The 20,012-nt window shown below is 44.7% G+C and overlaps 1 protein-coding gene across 1 annotated transcript in view; it reads left to right on the forward strand.

Annotated features, from left to right (window-relative positions):
- The window catches only part of LOC111957563 (tenascin-like), a 70,762-nt gene that overhangs the window by 42,032 nt on the left and 8,718 nt on the right, over positions 1 to 20,012 (forward strand). Inside the window, exons 8-15 of the mRNA XM_023978423.2 lie at positions 2,242 to 2,436; positions 5,104 to 5,193; positions 5,600 to 5,863; positions 10,034 to 10,309; positions 14,762 to 15,037; positions 16,454 to 16,576; positions 19,064 to 19,207; positions 19,718 to 19,837. Coding sequence (XP_023834191.1) covers positions 2,242 to 2,436; positions 5,104 to 5,193; positions 5,600 to 5,863; positions 10,034 to 10,309; positions 14,762 to 15,037; positions 16,454 to 16,576; positions 19,064 to 19,207; positions 19,718 to 19,837 — 1,488 coding nt within the window. The remainder of the gene's footprint in view (positions 1 to 2,241; positions 2,437 to 5,103; positions 5,194 to 5,599; positions 5,864 to 10,033; positions 10,310 to 14,761; positions 15,038 to 16,453; positions 16,577 to 19,063; positions 19,208 to 19,717; positions 19,838 to 20,012) is intronic.

The raw sequence follows: 20,012 nt of genomic DNA on the forward strand, positions 1-20,012 counted from the left end.
GTTTTTCCAGATTTCCTGCTTATTCCCACCCCATCTAGGTTTTTCAGATTTCCTGCTTATTCCCACCCCATTCTAGGTTTGTTTCCAGATTTCCTGTTATTTCCACCCATCTAGGTTTTTCCAGATTTCCTGCTTATTCCCACCCCATTCTAGCTTTTTCCGATTTCCTGCTTATTCCCACCCCATTCGAGTGGTTTCCTCAGAATGCCACTATAAATGAATAGGGTGCCAAATGGTACAACTCTGGGTCTTACCTGTTAGGAAGGTCCAGGACACAGGCACGCTGCGTATCCTCACCTCTGGCCATGAGCGACACCTCATACTCTGTGTCAGGGTTCAGCTGCCCAGGTGGTGCTTGTGTGTCGCTCAGAGGACAGCTCCACTGTGTTCCTGTCCTGAGGGGTTGTCGTTTGGCCCTAGGCTCACGCTCACCCGTTCCACTGATGGCCACCGCACAAAACCAGGTCACCAGCGCTTGTGGTGGTCCGTTACAATCACGGCAAATTCACCTCTCTAGGAGAATCGATCTCTGGGAGAGAGGAGGTGGGGGTGTGAATACAGTGCTATATGAATACAGGCTCTATGGTACCTGGTCAAATGTATTGCACTAATAGGGAATAGGGTGCAGTTTGGGTCGCATCCCAGGACTGAAACATTTAGTTAGCATTCATGATGTTTTCATGTAGAGCAGAGTTTCCTAAACTCAGTCCTCGGGACCCCAGGTGGTGCACATTTTGGTTTTTGCAGTAACACTACACAGCTGATTCAAATGATCAAACGTTGATGATTAGTTGATTATTTGAATCAGCTGTGTAGTGCTAGGGTTCTTTTATGCATCCATGCATGACGTTATTCATGTAAGTACAGATCAAAACCCAGAGCGCATGAAAGGCACTTTCCCTAGATTATGATGGAATTGATTTGTCACAATTAGCAACTTCAGGAAAGTCAATCTTCTGCAGAAGAAAGATAAAACAGGAATCTGCGCTGGAGCTTAACATAGATTTAACCCCAATGAGATTGGCTGTGTTGTGTTGTGTGGTGTGGGTGTGTGTGTGTGTGTGTGGTGGGGGTGTGTGTGTGTGTGTGTGGTGTGTGTGTGTGTGTGTGTGTGTGTGTGTGTGTGTGTGTGTGTGTGTGTGTGTGTGTGTGTGTGTGTGTGTGTGGTGTTGTGTGTGTGTGTGTGGTGTGTTCCTTCGAGGGAGTGATTGTTTCCGGAGGATGATGGCTTCCCATGAGCTGGAGTGGTGCCTCCCTCCCTCCCTCCCACACAAACACACACCATGGGGAGGGATGTGGGAGAGGATGGGGAGGGGATCACTCCATGCAATTAGTCCCACAGAATGCTAATCCCATACACATGTCTATGTGACTATTTAAACCTACCCTAATCAGAAAACTATGGATAGAATGCGGCATTTGCACAAAGCTGATGCGCGAGCCATCGCATTCAATGATGGAAATGACTAGGAATATGGCCGAATATAAACAGTGTAGTTATTCCTCCGCAAGGCAATCAAACAACCGACATGTTGGTATAGGGACAAACGTAGAGTTGCAATTCAATGGCTCAGACACGAGACGTATGTGGCAGGTAGGTTTACAGGCAGTTACGGACTACAAAAGAAACCCAGCCACGTCACGGACACCGACGTCTTGCTTCCAGAAAAACTAAACAACCATTGCCCCGCATTGAGGATAATACAGTGCCACCGACGTAGCAGGAAATCTGGAAAAACCTAGAATGGGGTGGGAATAAGCAGGAAATCTGGAAAAACCTAGAATGGGGTGGGAATAAGCAGGAAATCTGGAAATCCTTCAACCGGGATTTCTGGAAAACACGGGAATTTGGGGAAAGTGTCTGGAAGTGTGCAACCCTTTAAACAGCACAATATCAAAATGATGGATATGTAATAATTTGTTTTCTGGGTCTTTGATTAGAATAAAGGTAATGTTGATTAGTGAAATGTTTATATGTTCATGTCTGACCCTTTAGCTGTTATACATTTAGATTAGATAAAAATAAACATCCAATAAGCTTAAAAAAGAGATAAAAAACTGTCCAGTATCTTTGATCAGCTAGGCCAGGGGTGTCAAAGTMATTTTGCCCAGGGGGCCACATCCTAGGCAAATATACTAACAGGCGATAAAAAAGTGGTGGTCTGTTCTCAACTGGGGTCTGGACCACACATCGTATTGTATTTGCAAGGGGATTCCCCCCTGCCTGATCTATGACTGGATGTGTTCCAGACCTGGATGCCCCGCGGGACCTGCAGACGGTAGAGCTGACTGACGACAGCATTACTCTGGAGTGGAAGAACAGCCAGGCTCAAGTAGACAACTACCGCATCAAATATGGCCCCCTCTCTGGAGGAGACCATGGAGAGCTGCTGTTCCCTACCGGACCCCTGGACACCACCCAGGCCAAGATCACTGGTAAGTGATCTCATTTTACTACATATCTGTAAAACCCTGATGAACTGTAAGGGCCGAAACGCGTTAGTTATATCAATAACTATGTCTTTTTATCAACTCCAACTGCCCTCCAAGAATGCTTTTGGTGGTGGTGTTGTGTAATATCTGTGAATTTTCAGTTTTTAGATACTTTTGTTGTTACCTCTTTAAAATAAATCAATGTGAGAACAGCTATAAAACAACCATCCTGTCTTTGTGTAAATTAATATACACTACATGACCAAAAGTATGGGGACACCTGCTCGTCGAACATCTCATTCCAAAATCATGGGCATTCATATGGAGTTGGTCCCCCTTTGCTGTTATAACAGCCTCCACTCTTCTGGGAAGGCTTTCCASTAGATGTTGGAACATTGCTGCGGGTACTTGCTTCCATTCAGCCACAAGAGCATTAGTGAGGTCGGGCACTGATGTTGGGCAATTAGGCCTGGCTTGCAGTCGACGTTCCAATTCATCCCAAAGGTGTTCGATGGGATTGAGGTCAGGGCTCTGTGCAGGCCAGTCAAGTTCTTCCATACMGATCTTGACAAAACATTTCTGTATGCACCTCGCTTTGTGCACGGGGCCATTGTCATGCTGAAACAGGAAAGGGCCTTCCCAAAAATGTTGCCACAATGTTGGAAGCACAGACTCGTCATGGTATGCTGTAGCCTTAAGATTTCCCTTCACTGGAACTAAGGAGCCTAGCCCGAACCATGAAAAAGCCCCAGACCATTATTCCTCCTCCACCAAACTTTACAGTTGGCACTATGCATTGGGACAGGTTGCGTTCTCCTGGCATCCGCCAAACCCAGATTCGTCCATCGGACTGCCAGATGGTGAAGAGTGATTCATTACTCCAGAGAACACGTTTCCACCACTCCAGCCAACGCCTGGCATTGCACATGGTCATCTTAGGCTTGTGTGCGGCTGCTCGGCCATGGAAACCCATTTCATGAAGCTCCGACGAACAGTTCTTGTGCTGACGTTGCTTCCACAGGCAGTTTGGAACTCAGTAGTGAGTATTGCAACTGAGGACAGGCGGTTTTTACGCACTACGCACTTCAGCACTCGCCGGTCACGTTCTGTGAGCTTGTGTGGCCTCCCACTTTGCGGCTTAGCCATTGTTGCTTCTAGASGTTTCCAGTTCACAATAACAGCACTTACGTTGACCGGGGCAGCTCTAGCRGGGCAGAAATTTGACGAACTGACTTGTTGGAAAGGTGGCATCCTATGACGGTGCCACGTTGAAAGTCACTGAGCTCTTCAGTAAGGCCATTCTACTGCTAATATTTGTCTATGGAGATTGCATTGCTGTGTGCTCGATGKTATACACCTGTCAGCAATGGGTGAGGCTGAAATAGCTGAATCTACTCATTTGAAGGGGTGTCCACATATTGCTGTATATATAGTGTATATTGTTTTTCAATGTAAACGGCAGCCTCGCTCTGCCAACTGTTCTGCTGCCAAGCGTTTGCGGCCCTCCTTCTAAATTGTCATTATTAAATTCAAAACACTTATTTACAAATGGGCTGCTTTGTTTTTCTGTCGGGAAACGTTTGTCCGGCCACAAAAGACCCCCACTTTATTAGAAAACAGCTCAAGGGAGATTGCATTCAGGCCTTAAATGGAATAACACTACTACTTCAATGTGAGATTCATCCTGGTTTAACAAGAAATGCAGGGAGGGCCTATTTTTATCCTCCTGCACCGGTTCCCATTATACTCCATGTTTTGAGTCAGGCGGGCGGACAGACTCTTTCTGTAAACCATGTGCCACTGCATCAACGGATTAGGCTCCCTGGCTGAGAAAAAAAGAAAAAAAGTTCCAAACGGGTAATAGTGTCTTTGTCTGGGGCCCRTTCTTTGTCCTTGGGAGACCCATCCCCTGTAAATAAGGCATTGCCTGTGTCCCAAAATGCCATCCTATTCCCTATATAGTGCGCTACTTTTGATCAGGGACCATCTGACTATGGGCCCTGGTCAGAAGTAGTGCAYTATATATGGAATAAGGTGCCATTTGGGATGCATCCAGTGCGTCTATTCAGCTGACTGGCCTCCCCCGGTCTCCCTCCCCCGGTCCCCCCCGGTCCCCCTTCGCTCCTCACAAACCTCAGCACTTTTTTCACACAGTTATTATCTGTAATTGCCTTCACGCTTGTGATTTTATTGATAATGAGTTTCCTCTGCGTTAGGTGTAATTTCATGCTTCTTGTGCCTGGTTGCCTAGTGACCTCTGTGGGAGTTAATAAAGGAAATGAAGGCCGTTGGACTGAGGGCTCTTAATTGCACCGCGCAGCGCGGCCACATAGCTGGACTAAAAGGATCTCAAAGCCTCTTATATCATAGCAAATGTTGTTTCTGCCCCATATAGCGCCTCTTCTAGATCAATCAGAGCAGATAGAGGTTCCAAAATGAAGAGGCTGAAAATAAACCCAATCATGCTGCAATCTATTAGGCAATTAAGGCCTTGAAGAGCTTCGGTCTTTTTCACCTGCAAACAGCTGGGTGTTTTAATATAAAACTTTAAACATATTGTTTCATTGATACATTTTCTGATATTAAAAATACAAATAACATGTTTTTGTTCTCATGCTCTGTTTGCATACATCCGGTACGATAAGTGTTCTTCGTCTGTGTGTTGTGTAGGCCTGAGAGCTGGGACAGAGTATGGGATGGGAGTGACAGCCGTGAAGAGTGAGCGTGAGAGCCTTCCTACCACCACCAATGCTGTTACAGGTGAGAGCTATGACCTTTTTCTGTATTGTAAATAAATACATTGTTTTTGTTTACGATTATGGATTGTAGTAATAATGTACTAAAAATAACCCACATTCGACTATTTGCCTTGCACTATTTGAAATATACTCTCCTTCTATATTCTATACTCTCCTATATTTTCCTTGTATATTCTATATTCTCCTTGTATATTCTATATTTTCCTTCTATATTCTCCTTCTATATTCTATATTCTCCTTCTATATTCTGTATTTCCTTCTATATTCTCCTTGTATATTCTATATTCTCCTTCAATATTCTATATTCTCCTACTATATTCTATACTCTTCTATATTCTATATTCTATATTCTCCTTCTATATTCTCCTTCTATATTATATATTCTCCTTCAATGTTCTTCTCTTCAGCGTTGGATGCTCCTAAGAACCTGGAGGTGGAGTCTTCCTCTGAGACTGAGATGGTGCTGGTGTGGCAGAAGCCGGTGGCTAAGATTGACAAGTACAAGCTGGAGTACGTGTCAGCCGATGGGCGAAGGGCTGAGGTGACACCCTTCTCTAGAGACGTCAAGTACACCATGAGGAACTTGACGCCCGGCATGTTGTACACCATCACCCTGACTGCTGAGAGGGGACACAGGCAGAGTGGCCCCACCACCATCTCCGCAACAACAGGTCAGTGTGGACAGGTCACCGCTCTCTCCTCTTAGCCAATTCATAGAATTATAATGAATAGAGCAGGCATCCCCATTCAGGTCAGTTATGCTATAATGGGAGGACTTTCGGACATATTGAGTGTCCCCTCAATCTAKTTATATGATCCCATGCTGCAGTAGCCACATGTCAGTGTCGACAGTAACCCTCTACCTTTGCAACCTGGTCCCATACATAGAAAAATAATCTAGATTATATTTCCATGGTCCCATATAACATGTATTCTAGCCACAGGTCAGTGTGGACAGTACTCTAGCCTGGGTGCCAGTCTGTCTCTGTTCTCTTGCCAAATCCTTATGGAATTGTCACGCACAAATTTTTATTTTATTTACAATAACTGTGTTGACAATGACTGTGTTGACAAAGTAAACCCCCCCCCCCAAAATATATATATTATTATTAGAATTTTTTGATAAAAACTTTGGGGGGCCAAAATAAGTCACTCACGGGCCAGTTTTGGCTGCTGTATGGTAGGGGTCTGTAAGAAAGCTATTTTTTGTGTTTGGACTRTGTTTCGTGAAGTTTTCTACTGGAAAGTTTTGTACAGCCTTTTCCTCATTAACCAACGACTCAATTTTGCTCTCCAGTCCTGCAGCCAAACCTACAGTAGGGAATGAATTGAATTCATTGTTACTACTTTCTTTAAGTCTCTCTGTCTCTGTTTCATTTACTGCATGTGGGKTTACTTTTTTACTAAATCAAGGAAAAGAAAATAAGATGATTATAACACTTTTTAGCTTGCTCCAATGGTCATGGTGCTTCCAAACCAAACATTTGAGAAGGAAGTTCTCCAGTTATGTAACGGGATACCCATTCATCTGTATGGCTATGGGCAAAATTGAGATGGTGAGAGGGAAACGCCGGTATGGATAAGAATGACTGTCTTTTGTTTGGGTCTTTGTTAAATGCTGTGTGTGGTGTGTGAATGGTGTGTGTGTGTGTGTGTGTGTGTGTGTGTGTGTGTGTGTGTGTGTGTGTGTGTGGGTTGTGTCGTTGTGTTGTGTGTGTGGTGTGTTGTGTGTGTGGTGTGTGTGTGGTGTGTTGTGTGTGTGCTCCATACAAAGCTCATTCACATATAATTGATGGTAGTGAGCCCACTCCCCTGTGTTTTTGTATGAATTTACTATGATGAATTGTGGGTCTGTCAGATAAAACGATACATAGTCTGTTAAAACATTGGCTCCGAGATCACCACTCCTCTAATCAGCATGCTGCGGTCGTTCCTCCAACACTTTATCGTCTCCATTCCAGACAGATGATGCAAACGCTGCACGTTGACAGGGATATAAAGGGATGGGGGGGGGTTCCCACCCTTTTGCCCCCCAGGTCTGGACTTTACTTGTGTTTGACAATCATCTGGTGTTGAAAGGATTACAAGAATTAGAGTTCAAGTGTTTGGAGACCCACTGGAGTGAGCCAGTAACAACATTATACCTCTGCAGAACAAAAAACGTCAAAATCTTAAGGCTATTTCAAATGCTGAGCAAGAAACCATAATGTATTTCATATAATAAACCTCCCACATCCTTCCAGCAGTCAGACATGTATTGTTKATGTAGGAAGATCAGGAGACAGTAMAGCTGCAGTATTATAACTTAGGCTAATCGGCAAATTCAGAGACTCGTGGASCTGTGGGGAGCCTTTGTGTAAACGGAAGGCTCAGGCACAGTGAGAGAGAACAGTTTGAATGATAATACCTTGAGCTATAGTCAAAGGAGTCAATAATCACATTTGAATAATAGATTAAACACATCAGATGATTTTGTCCGTGGCTTTAGTGTACTGCGCACACCACACAGAATATGAAGTATAACCCTAGAGTGTAAACAAAACCTTTTGAAGATTCTGCTGTACAGAACAATATTCTTTAGCAGTTTGGTGATGGTTTTATACACCTACGTAAACTGAAACCAAAGTTCTCTATAAATAAGACTAGAAATATTGAGCTTTTTTATGTGAAGTTTTCATGTTCAACAATATTTTGCACGAATGTTGCATGACCAATTGCTCCTCCAATTTGAGAAATGGAGCACAAAGTGCATGTCCTGCATGTTTTTGAGATGGTCTCATCTTGACGATAAGTCATTTCATTCATCCCATCACCCGTCTCCATCTGCATGTTCTGAAGGCCAGACCTGAGACTCAGCCACAGTTGCTTCTGTTGCCTGACAAAAGGAGAAGAGACAATCTGTCYCAAATGGCACCCTTTTCCCTTCAGATGTAGGATCTTAATTTTAAGCAGTTTGCTACAGCAGGGAAATAATCCTGCAGCAACAGGAAATGTGAATTATTATGTGGATTATAATTAATKACATTTTGTAAGGGTTGATGCATTTTTGGTAAGGGAAAATCAAGTCTGAAGCCTTTTTAAATATCAAATACACTACAAGATTTATAAGTTCTCCTGCAACATGGTGACCAAATGAAGATCCAAAATCTGTATATAGTGCAAWATAAAGGGAACAGGGTGCYATTTGGAATGCAGGAAATATGTTAGGTACTGATTGACATGACGTATCTTGATCGTTTAGTTTGAGTCTGTAAAATTAACATTTATAGACTAGTACATAAAGAGAGAATGAACACAACAAGAGCCTGACTCAATCCCATCCCTCCTGATGGTCTCAATCTAACTACTCCAACAATGCTGTTCAGTCTYTTCTCCCATGTGAGCTTTCACAAGCAATTAATGGCCAGGCCGGTCGCCGCCTGCCTTCCATCAAATGTCATTCATTCCATTCTCATTGTCTTTCATTCCATTTAGTCTACATTTTCCTGCCCACTCCAACATAGGTGGTTTGAAAATAGGATAATGGTAGCCTTGATGTTTCCCTGCATCTCACTCTGCTGACACCTCCAGCTYACAATGGTCTCCAATTATAGGGTGTTCTGCTTTCTCTGCTGTACTGCTATACTGCTGCTACTGCATGTCTTCTCCATGTGTTTGAAGTGTACTGTGTACTTCTGCTCAAGCGGACTACAGTGGACCTTCAAAAATGAATGGCTTGTTCAGAGCCATTAATACAGAAGCAAGACAGGCCGTTTCAAGCAGAGAGCCTTGCTGGAGTCAGGTGCATGCAGAACAGATTGTCTGTCTACATCATGGAGGCTGTGTGTGTGTGCGTGCGTGTGTGCGTGTGTGCGTGCGTGTGTGCGTGCGTGCGTGCGTCTGTCTGTCTGTCTGTCTGTCTGTCTGTCTGTCTGTCTAACAGTCTGTTCCAACAATAAATGGAGTCTTCGTATATAGGCTGCTAAAGAGTGTGTTTGTCACCAAGGTCTTTTGTAGTGGTAATGTTATAATATTTCACTCCACGTTCATTTACACACACTAAAGGGACTTCTTTCAGAGTCTTATAGATGTTGGAACTTAATCATTTGATCWTCCTGTTGTTGCAGGAAATTGTAGTATATTCAAGGTTTAAACAGGCTTCTAAAGTTTTTAATTKACAATTTAAAATGTCAGACTTGATTTGCCCGAGCTAAGAATATATAAAAAAAATGTCCATTCATTTAAATCCACACATTACCTGTTGCTGCTCGATTATTTTTGTGCTGTGAGAAACTGGTCAAATTAAGATCCTACATCTGTATGTGGAAATAAATGATTGAACTTGAAATGAGATTGGGTTATCAGGTTCAACTATMTTTTCCAGCAAAGATCATGTTGTCTTTTTTGGTTTTATGGAGTCTTGAATTGAATACAACTTTCTTGGGGTCTACAAAAATCTCTAATCTCTTCTTTGAGGTCAATACTTGTTTATTGTGTGCCTTGTCATTTGAGTGAAATGTTGYCAGTGAAATATCTGAGTGAAATATCTGTAGGCTATGTCTTCAATAACCAGCCTTTTTCACAATCCAAGCCCTCGGCTTTCTTATGTGTACTGTATTTTCCTTGTCCCAATTCTCCACCCTTCTCCAAAGGTGTGGATTTGTACACTCCCCGTCGTGGATTTTATAAGCATAGGATTGGTGTAAGCATTGGCTAGAGGGAGTTTTCACCATTTTGAATTGGTGGAAGTGCACACTTCAAAAAGGGTGGAGAATCGGGTCACAGCCTATCTATGTTTGACATTGAGTGGTTATCCTAACGTTGTCTTGATGTTGTTTGTTGTCATGTTTATCGTCATCCAGAGGAGGAGAAGCCTGTGCTGGGCAAACTGACAGTGTCAGACGTGTCGTGGGACAGCTTCCTGGTGTCCTGGGTCACTGAGGAGGGAGACTTTGATGGCTTTGTGGTTGAGGTGACAGACGCAGAGGCAGGGGTAGATTGGCAGAACCACACCCTCCAAGATGCGGCCCAGAGCCTGGGCATCGTAGGCCTCTCTCCCGCCACCTGGTACAATGTCAGCCTGTATGGGCTGTTCAAGGGGGCCCTGTTAGGGCCTGTCTATGCAGACACCATCACAGGTATCACCACTCACTTAGTAAATCCTCTGTCTGTCTGACTAAATATTTKAATTAACATCACAATCTTTCTCTCCCTCGTCTTGGAAGAGGCTTGATTCAATCCATGGTATCATCTTGTCTCTTTATACTGTAGTGTACACCCTACTATCCATTTATACACCAATAGAACTTTACTTATCTCTTTTCACACCAACAGCACTACCTCTGATCTCTTCTTACAATAAGTTAACTGTCTAATGGTGATAAGTTACCAGTCCAGCCACTGCGGAAGTTCTTTGCTCATTAGTCATTTCCACCATACAAAACACCCAGCCTGTTTTAATTAACCTCTTGCCATTCAAATGCCTCTACCATCATCACCTAGCAACACACATCACCCATTATGTGGGTTTCCCTCACTTTGATGCAGTGACTGTAAAATATATTTTCGAAACAAACCGTCCACAGTATAGAACCACCCCACCCAGACAAAACCCATTCAGTTGACATGAGGCCTGACCTGGCCTGCAGTGGATTCACTGAGACAAAACCCATTCAGTTGACATGAGGCCTGGCCTGGCATGCAGTGGATCCACCCAGACAAATCCCCCCATTCAGTTGACATGAGGCCTGACCTGGCCTGCAGTGGATCCACCTTTGAGCCACCCTAAGCAGACTACAGTACAGTATGTGCCTGTCGGAACGTACCATGAGAGAACATTTCTGGAGAATTTCTGAGCTGTCAGCCGACCCACTTGCTGTGATCTGTCCCCTGGGTAGTGACTGACTGACTGACTGACTGACTGACTGACTGACTGACTGACTGACTGACTGTCTGACAGTATAAACCCAACAGGTGCATTGATTCATTCTCTCATCCAACCAATAGTAGTCATTATCAACAATTCACATTCTGTTTTACAACGTTGAACGGAGCGTGAACAAGACTACTCACGTCAAGACTACTTACTTTGTTTGCAGTTAAAACCATTGAGGACTTTGTCATGTGCTATGAGAATGTAAAAAAGGATTAAGCAGTGACAAGTAAGAATAAGTATCGACATGCAGTGTTGTCAATGTTTCGGTAAAACATTTTCATTTCGGATTCGAGGTGGATGTCAGTTAAGATTTAGGTGACCTAGCCAAGCCATCTGTTTTTGACAGCATAGAGTACCTAGACGAACCTGGCCTCTGCATACTTCTGCTGCCATGGAGAATAATAGCTGTCATTCAGACCAGCCAGCCCCCTGGTACCTCCCGTTCTCCCCTAAACACACATATAGAGGCCAGGCTGCGCACATAGCTTTGTTCTTTTGAGGTCTTCCGTCACCTGCTGAAAACCTGCCTCAAATTACTTCTCCCTCATCTACTAATTTGGTAACTTTCCCAGTGAATAAAAGGGATTTATTTGAAACAATCTCTTCAAAGCTCATTTAAAAAATGTCTTCACGTTTTTCATGTTATCCTCATGGTATAAACAATATATGTATTGTATCATTGTATCACTCAACGCACTCTATAGTTCAGCTGTTCCCACAAAATGGATGGAGAGAGTTAATGCTTTCTTTAAGTCCCTGAGAAGATTTTTTTCTAATCTGTGAGGGCTTTGTTCACCTCTCTCCTTAGACTCAGACCATTCTGCTCCGCTACCACACCCGCTCCGCTCCTCTCCAGACGCGTCTGCTCGTACACACCCGCTCTTCTCCTCTCCCAGACCGCTCTGCTCCGCTACCACACCCGCGCTCTTCTCCTCTCCAGACCGCTCTGCTCCGCTACCACACCCGCTCTTCTCCTCTCCCAGACCGCTCTGCTCCGCTACCACACCCGCTCTTCTCCTCTCCCAGACCGCTCTGCTCGCTACCACACCCGCTCTTTTCTCCTCTCCCAGACCGCTCTGCTCCGCTACCACACCCGCTCTTCTCTCTCTCCCAGACCGCTCTGCTCCGCTACCACACCCGCTCTTCTGCTCTCCCAGACCGCTCTGCTCCGCTACCACACCCGCTCTTCTCCTCTCCCAGACCGCTCTGCTCCGCTACCAACCACCCGCTCTCTCCTCTCCCAGACCGTCTGCTCGCTACCACAAGACGCCGCTGCTTCTCCTCTCCAGACCGCTCTGCTCCGCTACCACACCCGCTCTTCTCCTCTCCCAGACCGCTCTGCTCCGCTACCACACCCGCTCTTCTCCTCTCCCAGACCGCTATGCTCTTCTCCCAGACTGCTATGCTCTTCTCCCAGACTGCTATGCTCTTCTCCCAGACTGCTATGCTCTTCTCCCAGACTGCTATGTTCTTCTCCCAGACTGCTATGCTCTTCTCCCAGACTGCTCTGCTCGTCTCCCAGACTGCTCTGCTCCTCTCCTAGACCGCTCCGCTCCCACACCCGCTCTGCTCCGCTCCCACACCCGCTCTGCTCCGCTCCCACACCCGCTCTGCTCCGCTCGGCTCCACTCCCAGGCCGCTCTGCTCCTCTCCCAGACCGCTCTGCTCCTCTCCCAGAATGCTCTGTTCCTCTCCCAGACTGCTCTGCTCCTCTCCCAGACCGCTCTGCTCCTCTCCCAGACCACTCTGCTCCTCAATCTCATGCTCACATTGACACTGTGTCCTGGAACCTGGTGTTGGGATGCCAGGGACTGCTGGAGCTTGGTGTTGGGATGCCAGGGACTGCTGGAGCCTGGTGTTGGGATGCCAGGGACTGCTGGAGMCTGGTGTTGGGGTGCCAGGGAATGCTGGGGCTTGCACTTTGCACTTCTGGGWTGCATCCCAAATGGCACCCTATTCCAATATATAGTGCACTACTTTTTTACCAGGGCCTCTATCACACTCTCTCCTTACCTGCTTCCTTGACTGGCTGGCTGCCCAGCTAAAGAAGCCCTGCTCCACTCCTAACGAAGAGTGACAGCTACCCGGGATTTTTGTGCTCTGGTTTTCATTTTCCACCACTTCTTCTCACAACAACTGCCTTGTGCAGTTCCCTCATTTCCCGTCAGCACAATCCTCTGGGTTCACACTGGCTCAGGCAACAAATGTTTGTTGTAGTGTTCTAACGAGTTATGTCCCTGTATCTAGTCAGGCAGCACTGAGGCGGCACGGTCAGTCCACGGTCTATGTCTGAGCTACACCAGAAATGATTTAGAACCACCCTGGCCCATCTTCCATCCATCTGTAGCTCTGAATCTCCAGGAAGCAGCTTCAGGTGTAATAAACTGCTGTCTGTATGGTGCAGATGGCCAGTCTGCTAGCACACCCTCCGTCTCTGGCTGCTACAGCTATATCTAGAGCTGTAGACTCCTAGCCACTGTAGACTCTAGCAGCTGGTAGACTCTAGCAGCTGTAGACTCTAGCAGTAGCTGTAGACGTCTTAGCAGCTGTAGACTCTAGCAGCTGTAGGACTCTAAGCAGCTGTAAAGACTCTAGCAGCTGTAGCCTAAAAGCTGTAGCCTCTAAACAGCTGTAGACTCTAACAGCTGTAGGACTCTAGCAGCGTAGACTCTAGCAGCTGTAGACTCTAGCAGCTGGACTCTAGACGGTAACTTAGCAGCGTAGACTCTAGCATGCGGTAGACTCTAACAGCCTTGTAGACGCTAGCAGTTCTAGACTAACAGCTGTAGACTCTAACAGCTGTAAACTCCTGTTGGCTCCACTCCTCTCCTTTTCATCAGGCATTATTAGCTACTGGTAACGACTAGTTTACACTGTTGTTTTTTTAAACTCTTTGTAAGCACAGACCCATCTGCAATGACGTAGTCACCCAGACTCTTAAAACTCTAGTCAAACCCTGACTTTCTGTCTCTTATGTTCCTTTTCTTCTGATAGATGACCTTCGTTTCAGTGTATTATGGAATTGATGCACAAATCCCATGTACGTTATTTTTGCAGTCACAGCATCAATAAACTGAGGGTKGAATTTGATCACACTAGCTGGTGAATAACAACATACMTACCTGCACCAATAAAATACATATCTTTCCCTTCATGCTCACAACAGTGGCTGTGATAGGTACAAAAGTGGTATAAACCTTTATAACTTACATAATTAATACTGGTGAAACACGCGGTCAACACCTTTAGGAAAATAACAACTTTGAATTATTTTCATCTTGCTAACCTACTCTTCTCGTTTGACTCGTATGGATCCTAAATTGATATGGGTCCATAACTAGTATTTGCTATTTTATTAGRATCCAAATGACCTGCTGCTAAAGTAGCAGCTACTCTTCCTGGGTGCACACAAAATATAAAACATGACATAATACAGAACATGAATAGACAAGTACATCACAAGGACAGAACTACATCTATTTCAAATAAGTATACACACTTTCATACATTTCTGCTTTCATGATCATGTGATTGTCTATAGTAAATACAATATGGAATAACTGTAAATGATCTTCTGTAATCTTCATAAGCACCTCCTAAAGTACTCTTGAGGCCTAAAGAGGATGGAAACAACATGTCTTCCCTTMTCACTCAGAAGCTGAACCCATCGTGGAGCATCTCTTGGTCTCCGACATCACCCCAGACAGCTGTAAAGTGGCCTGGTTGGCTGAAGAGGACCTCTTTGAYAGTTTTGTCATTGTGATCAATGATACTAGCGACGACCTCGCTTCTCCACAAGAGGTGGTCGTGCCCGGCGAGGAGAGAACAACAGTGCTTACTGAGCTAATTGACGACACAGAGTACGAAATTGAGCTGTATGGGGTAATTTCTGGACGGCACTCAGACTCTATCTCCGGGGTGGCAAAAACAGGTACATGGTATGACATCACACCAGCAATGGCATAGGGCTGCTGGATAGATGATGCTAGGAATGTGTTCAGCATCTTTCAATATTGTAAACTATATTTTCTCTTTCTCCATGTTGTCAGTTTGAAGTCTAACAATAACAGCATGAAAATAGGGTCAAATTGGGTCAATGTTTATACAATTATCTAATTTCTTTATCGTTGCAGTCGTTTTTGTTTACTAACCTGATAACATTGTGTCATAATATTTGTTCAAGGCAGCAATATGAGAGAATTATAATTAACTTTGCAAATGGAAGTTATTAAGCCTATTTAGAGTCCTTAGGTTGTCATGAATGTTTTATTTAAACCAGCTTGGGCTGCCTTGTGTGTCTTGTGCCAAAACTGTGTGTGATGTGTTTTTTCTCATCCTTACCATGTCTGTTCAGTGTTCACTGTCCTGTCATTGTCTCGTCTGTCAGCTCTCCTGAGTGGTTCCAGTGGAATCATCCAGTAACCCTCTCCTCTAAAGCCAGCTCCAGTATATGTGAACCAACACACTCTGTCTGTCTGTCTCACTGTCTGTCTGTCAGTGTAAACACTACATTCAGCCTCTGATGGCCTCCCATTCATGGGGATCCAGAGAACTGCTCAGGAGATTTATTCAACTCTTCACTTGCTCAGTTTTTTTGTCTCTATCTGTCAAGTTGTCTCCAATGTTGTCTTTGACTGTCCAAACCCAATGGGGTTTGTCTAATTGTCTTCAGACCGTAAAGGGAAATTGTCTGTCTGTGTGTTGAGTGTCTGAATGGGTGTCTCTCTCTCTCTGTCTGGCCGTCCCCTGTCTTCTCTGGGGGTATGGCTTCACTCTCGGGTCCGATGGCCCTGATGCATGTTTCACTTTTGTGTGTCTGTAATGGGGGCAAGTTAATCTCCCCGTGTCGTGTCTGTCAAGGAAGATTCTGTGGCCCAGTGCTGACGACAGGCTCTGGGAGCCTTGGCTTCATTGTCTGTGTCTGTGTCTGTTTCTCTTTCTCTAYTTTAATTGGTGGTTGTCAATAATGTGTATTTTCTGGGTAATTAAGGCATTAAAAAAAATTCTATGGACGTTTTTAGGAATGGGATCTTTAGGAATCTTTAGTTGTGCTTTAGGGGTGTTTTCCTTTTTTTGTCATTTATTTGGAACCAGTAATCTTTTATTTAGAGATGTCCTATGATCTGGAGCCATTTCCTTAAAGCATCTCAGAGTAGAAGTGCTGATTTAGGATTTGTCCATATGATCTTATTGATTATTATCTAAAAGGCAAAGATGATCTCCTACTCTGAGACACTTTGTGGTTTTCATTCCTCTTCACTTACAAACCTGCCCCCTAAGTTCCTAACTATCTACCTGTGTTCTGTTTGTTTGTTGTCCTCTGTATCCYTATGTTCCCCTATGCCAGGGCTGGGCACACCCAAGGGCATCCATTTCTCTGATGTCACTGATACCTCTGCMATTGTACACTGGACAATCCCCAGAGCTCGAGTGGACAGCTACCATGTCACCTATGTCCCTGCTCAGGGAGGTGAGTACCTACAGACATACAGACCTATACTGTACTGGCATATACTGTATATCTATGCTATATCTATAATATATATCTATATCTATGGTGCTCCYGAGTGGCGCTGGGGTCTAAGGCACTACATCTCAGTGCTAGAGGCATCATTACAGACACCCTGGTTCGAATCCAGGCTGTAYCACAACCGGCCGTGATTGGGTGTCCCATAGGGTGGCGCACAATTGGCCCAGCGTCATCCATATTTGGCCGGTGTAGGCCGTCATTGTAAATAAGAATTTGTTCTTAACTGACTTCCCTAGTTAAATAAAGGTTAAATAAAATAAATAAATATATACCTATACTGTAGATACAGCTACACTACATGGCCAAAGGTATGTGGACACCTGCTTGTCGAACATCTCATTCCAAAATCATGGGCATTAATATGGAGTTGGTCCCCCCGTTACTGCTATAACAGCCTCCACTCTTCTGGGAAGGCTTTCCAGTAGATGTTGGAACATTTCTGTGGGGACTTTAGTGAGGTCGGGCACTGATGTTGGGCGATTAGGTCTGGCTCACAGTCAGCGTTGCAATTCATCCCAAAGGTTTTCGATGGGGTTGAGGTCAGGGCTCTGTGCAGGCCAGTCAAGTTCTACCATATCGGGCATTGTCATGCTGAAACAGGAAAGGGCCCTCCCCAAACTGTTGCCASAAAGTTGGAAGCACAGAATGTACTTGTATGCTGTAGCATTAAGATTTCCCTTCACTGGAACTAAGGGGCCTAGCCCGAACCATGACATACAGCCCCAGACCATTATTCCTCCTCCACTAAACTTTACAGTTGGCACTATGCATTTGGGCAGGTAGTGTTCTCCTGGCATCCGCCCAACCCAGATTTGTCTGTTGCACTGCCAAATGGTGATGCTTGATTCATCACTCCAGAGAACGTGTTTCCACTGCTCCAGAGTCCAACGGCGGTGAGCTTTACACCACTCCAGCCAACGCTTGGCATTGCGCATGGTGATCTTAGTCTAGTTTGCTGCTCCTCTGCCATGGAAACCCTTTTCATGAAGCTCCCAAGGAACAGTTATGGTGTTGACATTGCTTCTAGAGGCAGTTTGGAACTCAGTAGTGAATGTTGCAATCGAGGACAGACGATTTTTACGCACTACGCGCTTCAGCACTCAGTTGGCCAGTTCTGTGAGTTTGTGTGGCCTACCACTTTGTGACTGAGCCCTGTTTCCTGCCCTGTTTCCACTTCACAATAACAGCACGTACGGTTGACAGGGAAGCTCTAGAAGAGAAAAAATTTGACAACTGACTTGTTGGAAAGGTGACATCCTATTACTGTGYCACGTTGAAAGTCACTGAGCTCTTCAGTTAAGCCATTATCCTGCCAATGTTTGTCTATGAAGATTGCATGGCTGTGTGCTCGATTTTATACACCTGTCAGCAACCGGTGTGGCTGAAATAGCCGAATCCASTAATTTGGCCATATAGTTTATATCTATGCTGTATATATCTATACTGTACATAACTATACTATACACTGAGTGTACAAAACATTAGGAACATCTTCCTAATACTGAGTTRCACCCCCTTTTGCCCTTAGAACAGCTTCAATTCGTTGGTGCATGGACTCCACAAGGTGTCGAAAGCATTTCATTGGGATGCTGGCCCATGTTGACTCCAATGCTTCCCACAGTTGTGTCAAGTTGGCTGAATGTCCTTTGGGTGGTGGACCATTCTTTATAAATACGGGAAACTGTTGAGCATGAATAACCCAGTAGTTCTTGACACTAACCTACTACCATACCCYGTTCAAAGGCACYTAAATYGTTTGTCTTGCCCATTCACCCTCTGAATGGAACACATTAAGAATCCATGTCTCAATTGTATCAAGGCTTGAAAATYCTTCTTTWACCTGTCTCCTCCCCTTCATCTACACTGATTGAAGTGGGTTTAACAAGTGACATCAATAATAGCTTTCACCTGGATTTACCTGGTCAGTCTGTGTCATGGAAAGAGCAGGTGTGCTTAATGTTTTGTATACTCAGCRTATATACWAAACTATACATACATTGGCTGCAAACCAGAGGAAACACATTTACATGTGTGGTGTGGTCACGTGGACTTTATTTKATCATTTTAAAATAGATAAGGTATGATTTTGGAGTCTCAGTAGAGAGAACAGATTATCCTGTGGACTTCTATGCTAGTCTTCTTCTTCCCTCTAGTGGCTGTTCTGTCTCTGTGAGGTGGCGTGGCAGTATGAAGTGCAACCCAACACAACTTTGATGTGAACTGCTTCACTACTGGTTCACTCTTTTACTGGTTCGCTGCTTGATGATAAAACATATTATTTGTGATATGGATTGAATAAATAATAGCCAATACAGAATCGGACGTCTGACCCAAACAGGTCCTATAATTCATTATTGATTCTATATAATTCCATGTAATTTGATGGTCTGACTGACCTTGTTCCTTTCTTCACGTGTGCGTGTGCAGGTGCTCCTCAGACTGTGACAGTGGGTGGCACTGAGTCTCAGAAGGTGTTGTCGAATCTGACCCCTGGAGTGACCTACCAGGTGACCGTCATCTCTGTGAAGGGACAGAAGAAGAGTGAGCCTGGCACCAGCAGCGTCGCCACAGGTGAGTGTCAAAACACAAGGGCTTCATCCCAGATGGCACCCTATTCCCTATTTAGTGCACTACTTTTGACCATAGGCCCCTGTCAAAAGTAATGCACCACAAAGGGAATAGGGTGCCATTTGGGACATAGCATTTGGAGTATGGTAACAAGAGCCTACATACACATACAACATCAAAACAATAAAAGCTTAGTCTTTGTATGCCATGCGGAAAAAATGTGATACATTCAATATTAAACAAAAAATCAAACGTTAATGGTGACAACTAAGTTGGTGAACGGTCTATAAAGGCTGAGCATGAAGCCCGTTGTGAAAGCTGTTAGTGTGTACAGATGGAGCATAGCTGGGGGTGGATAGGTCTCCTGTTTCCTTACAACAGAAGACAATGGCTCTGTCCTTGGGGAGGTGTTTGATGTGGCTCTGCTCAGGGTAACCACATTGTGTGTGTGTGTGTGTGTGTGTGTGTGTGTGTGTGCGTGTGTGTGTGTTCTTTGTGTGTTCTATGTGACAGCTCTGGACAAGCCCAGTGGCCTGACTGTAGTCAACATCAATGACACAGATGCTCTGCTCCACTGGCAGCCTTCCATCGCCACWGTAGACGGATATGTCATCACCTACAGCGCAGACACTGGTAGGGTATCGCACGCACACACACACACACCATCTGGATGTACWATACTCTATATTATMWGGGCTTATAGGAGAAAATGCGTTGCATTTACCTTCATTGTTTTCATTTATTATCCTTACAGACAGATATTGATCTGGTCGTTAATGTCTCTATCTGTCCCTGTATCTGTCCCTGT

This window comes from Salvelinus sp. IW2-2015, linkage group LG33 (assembly GCF_002910315.2).
Source record: "Salvelinus sp. IW2-2015 linkage group LG33, ASM291031v2, whole genome shotgun sequence".
Classification (NCBI taxonomy): Eukaryota; Metazoa; Chordata; class Actinopteri; order Salmoniformes; family Salmonidae; genus Salvelinus; species Salvelinus sp. IW2-2015.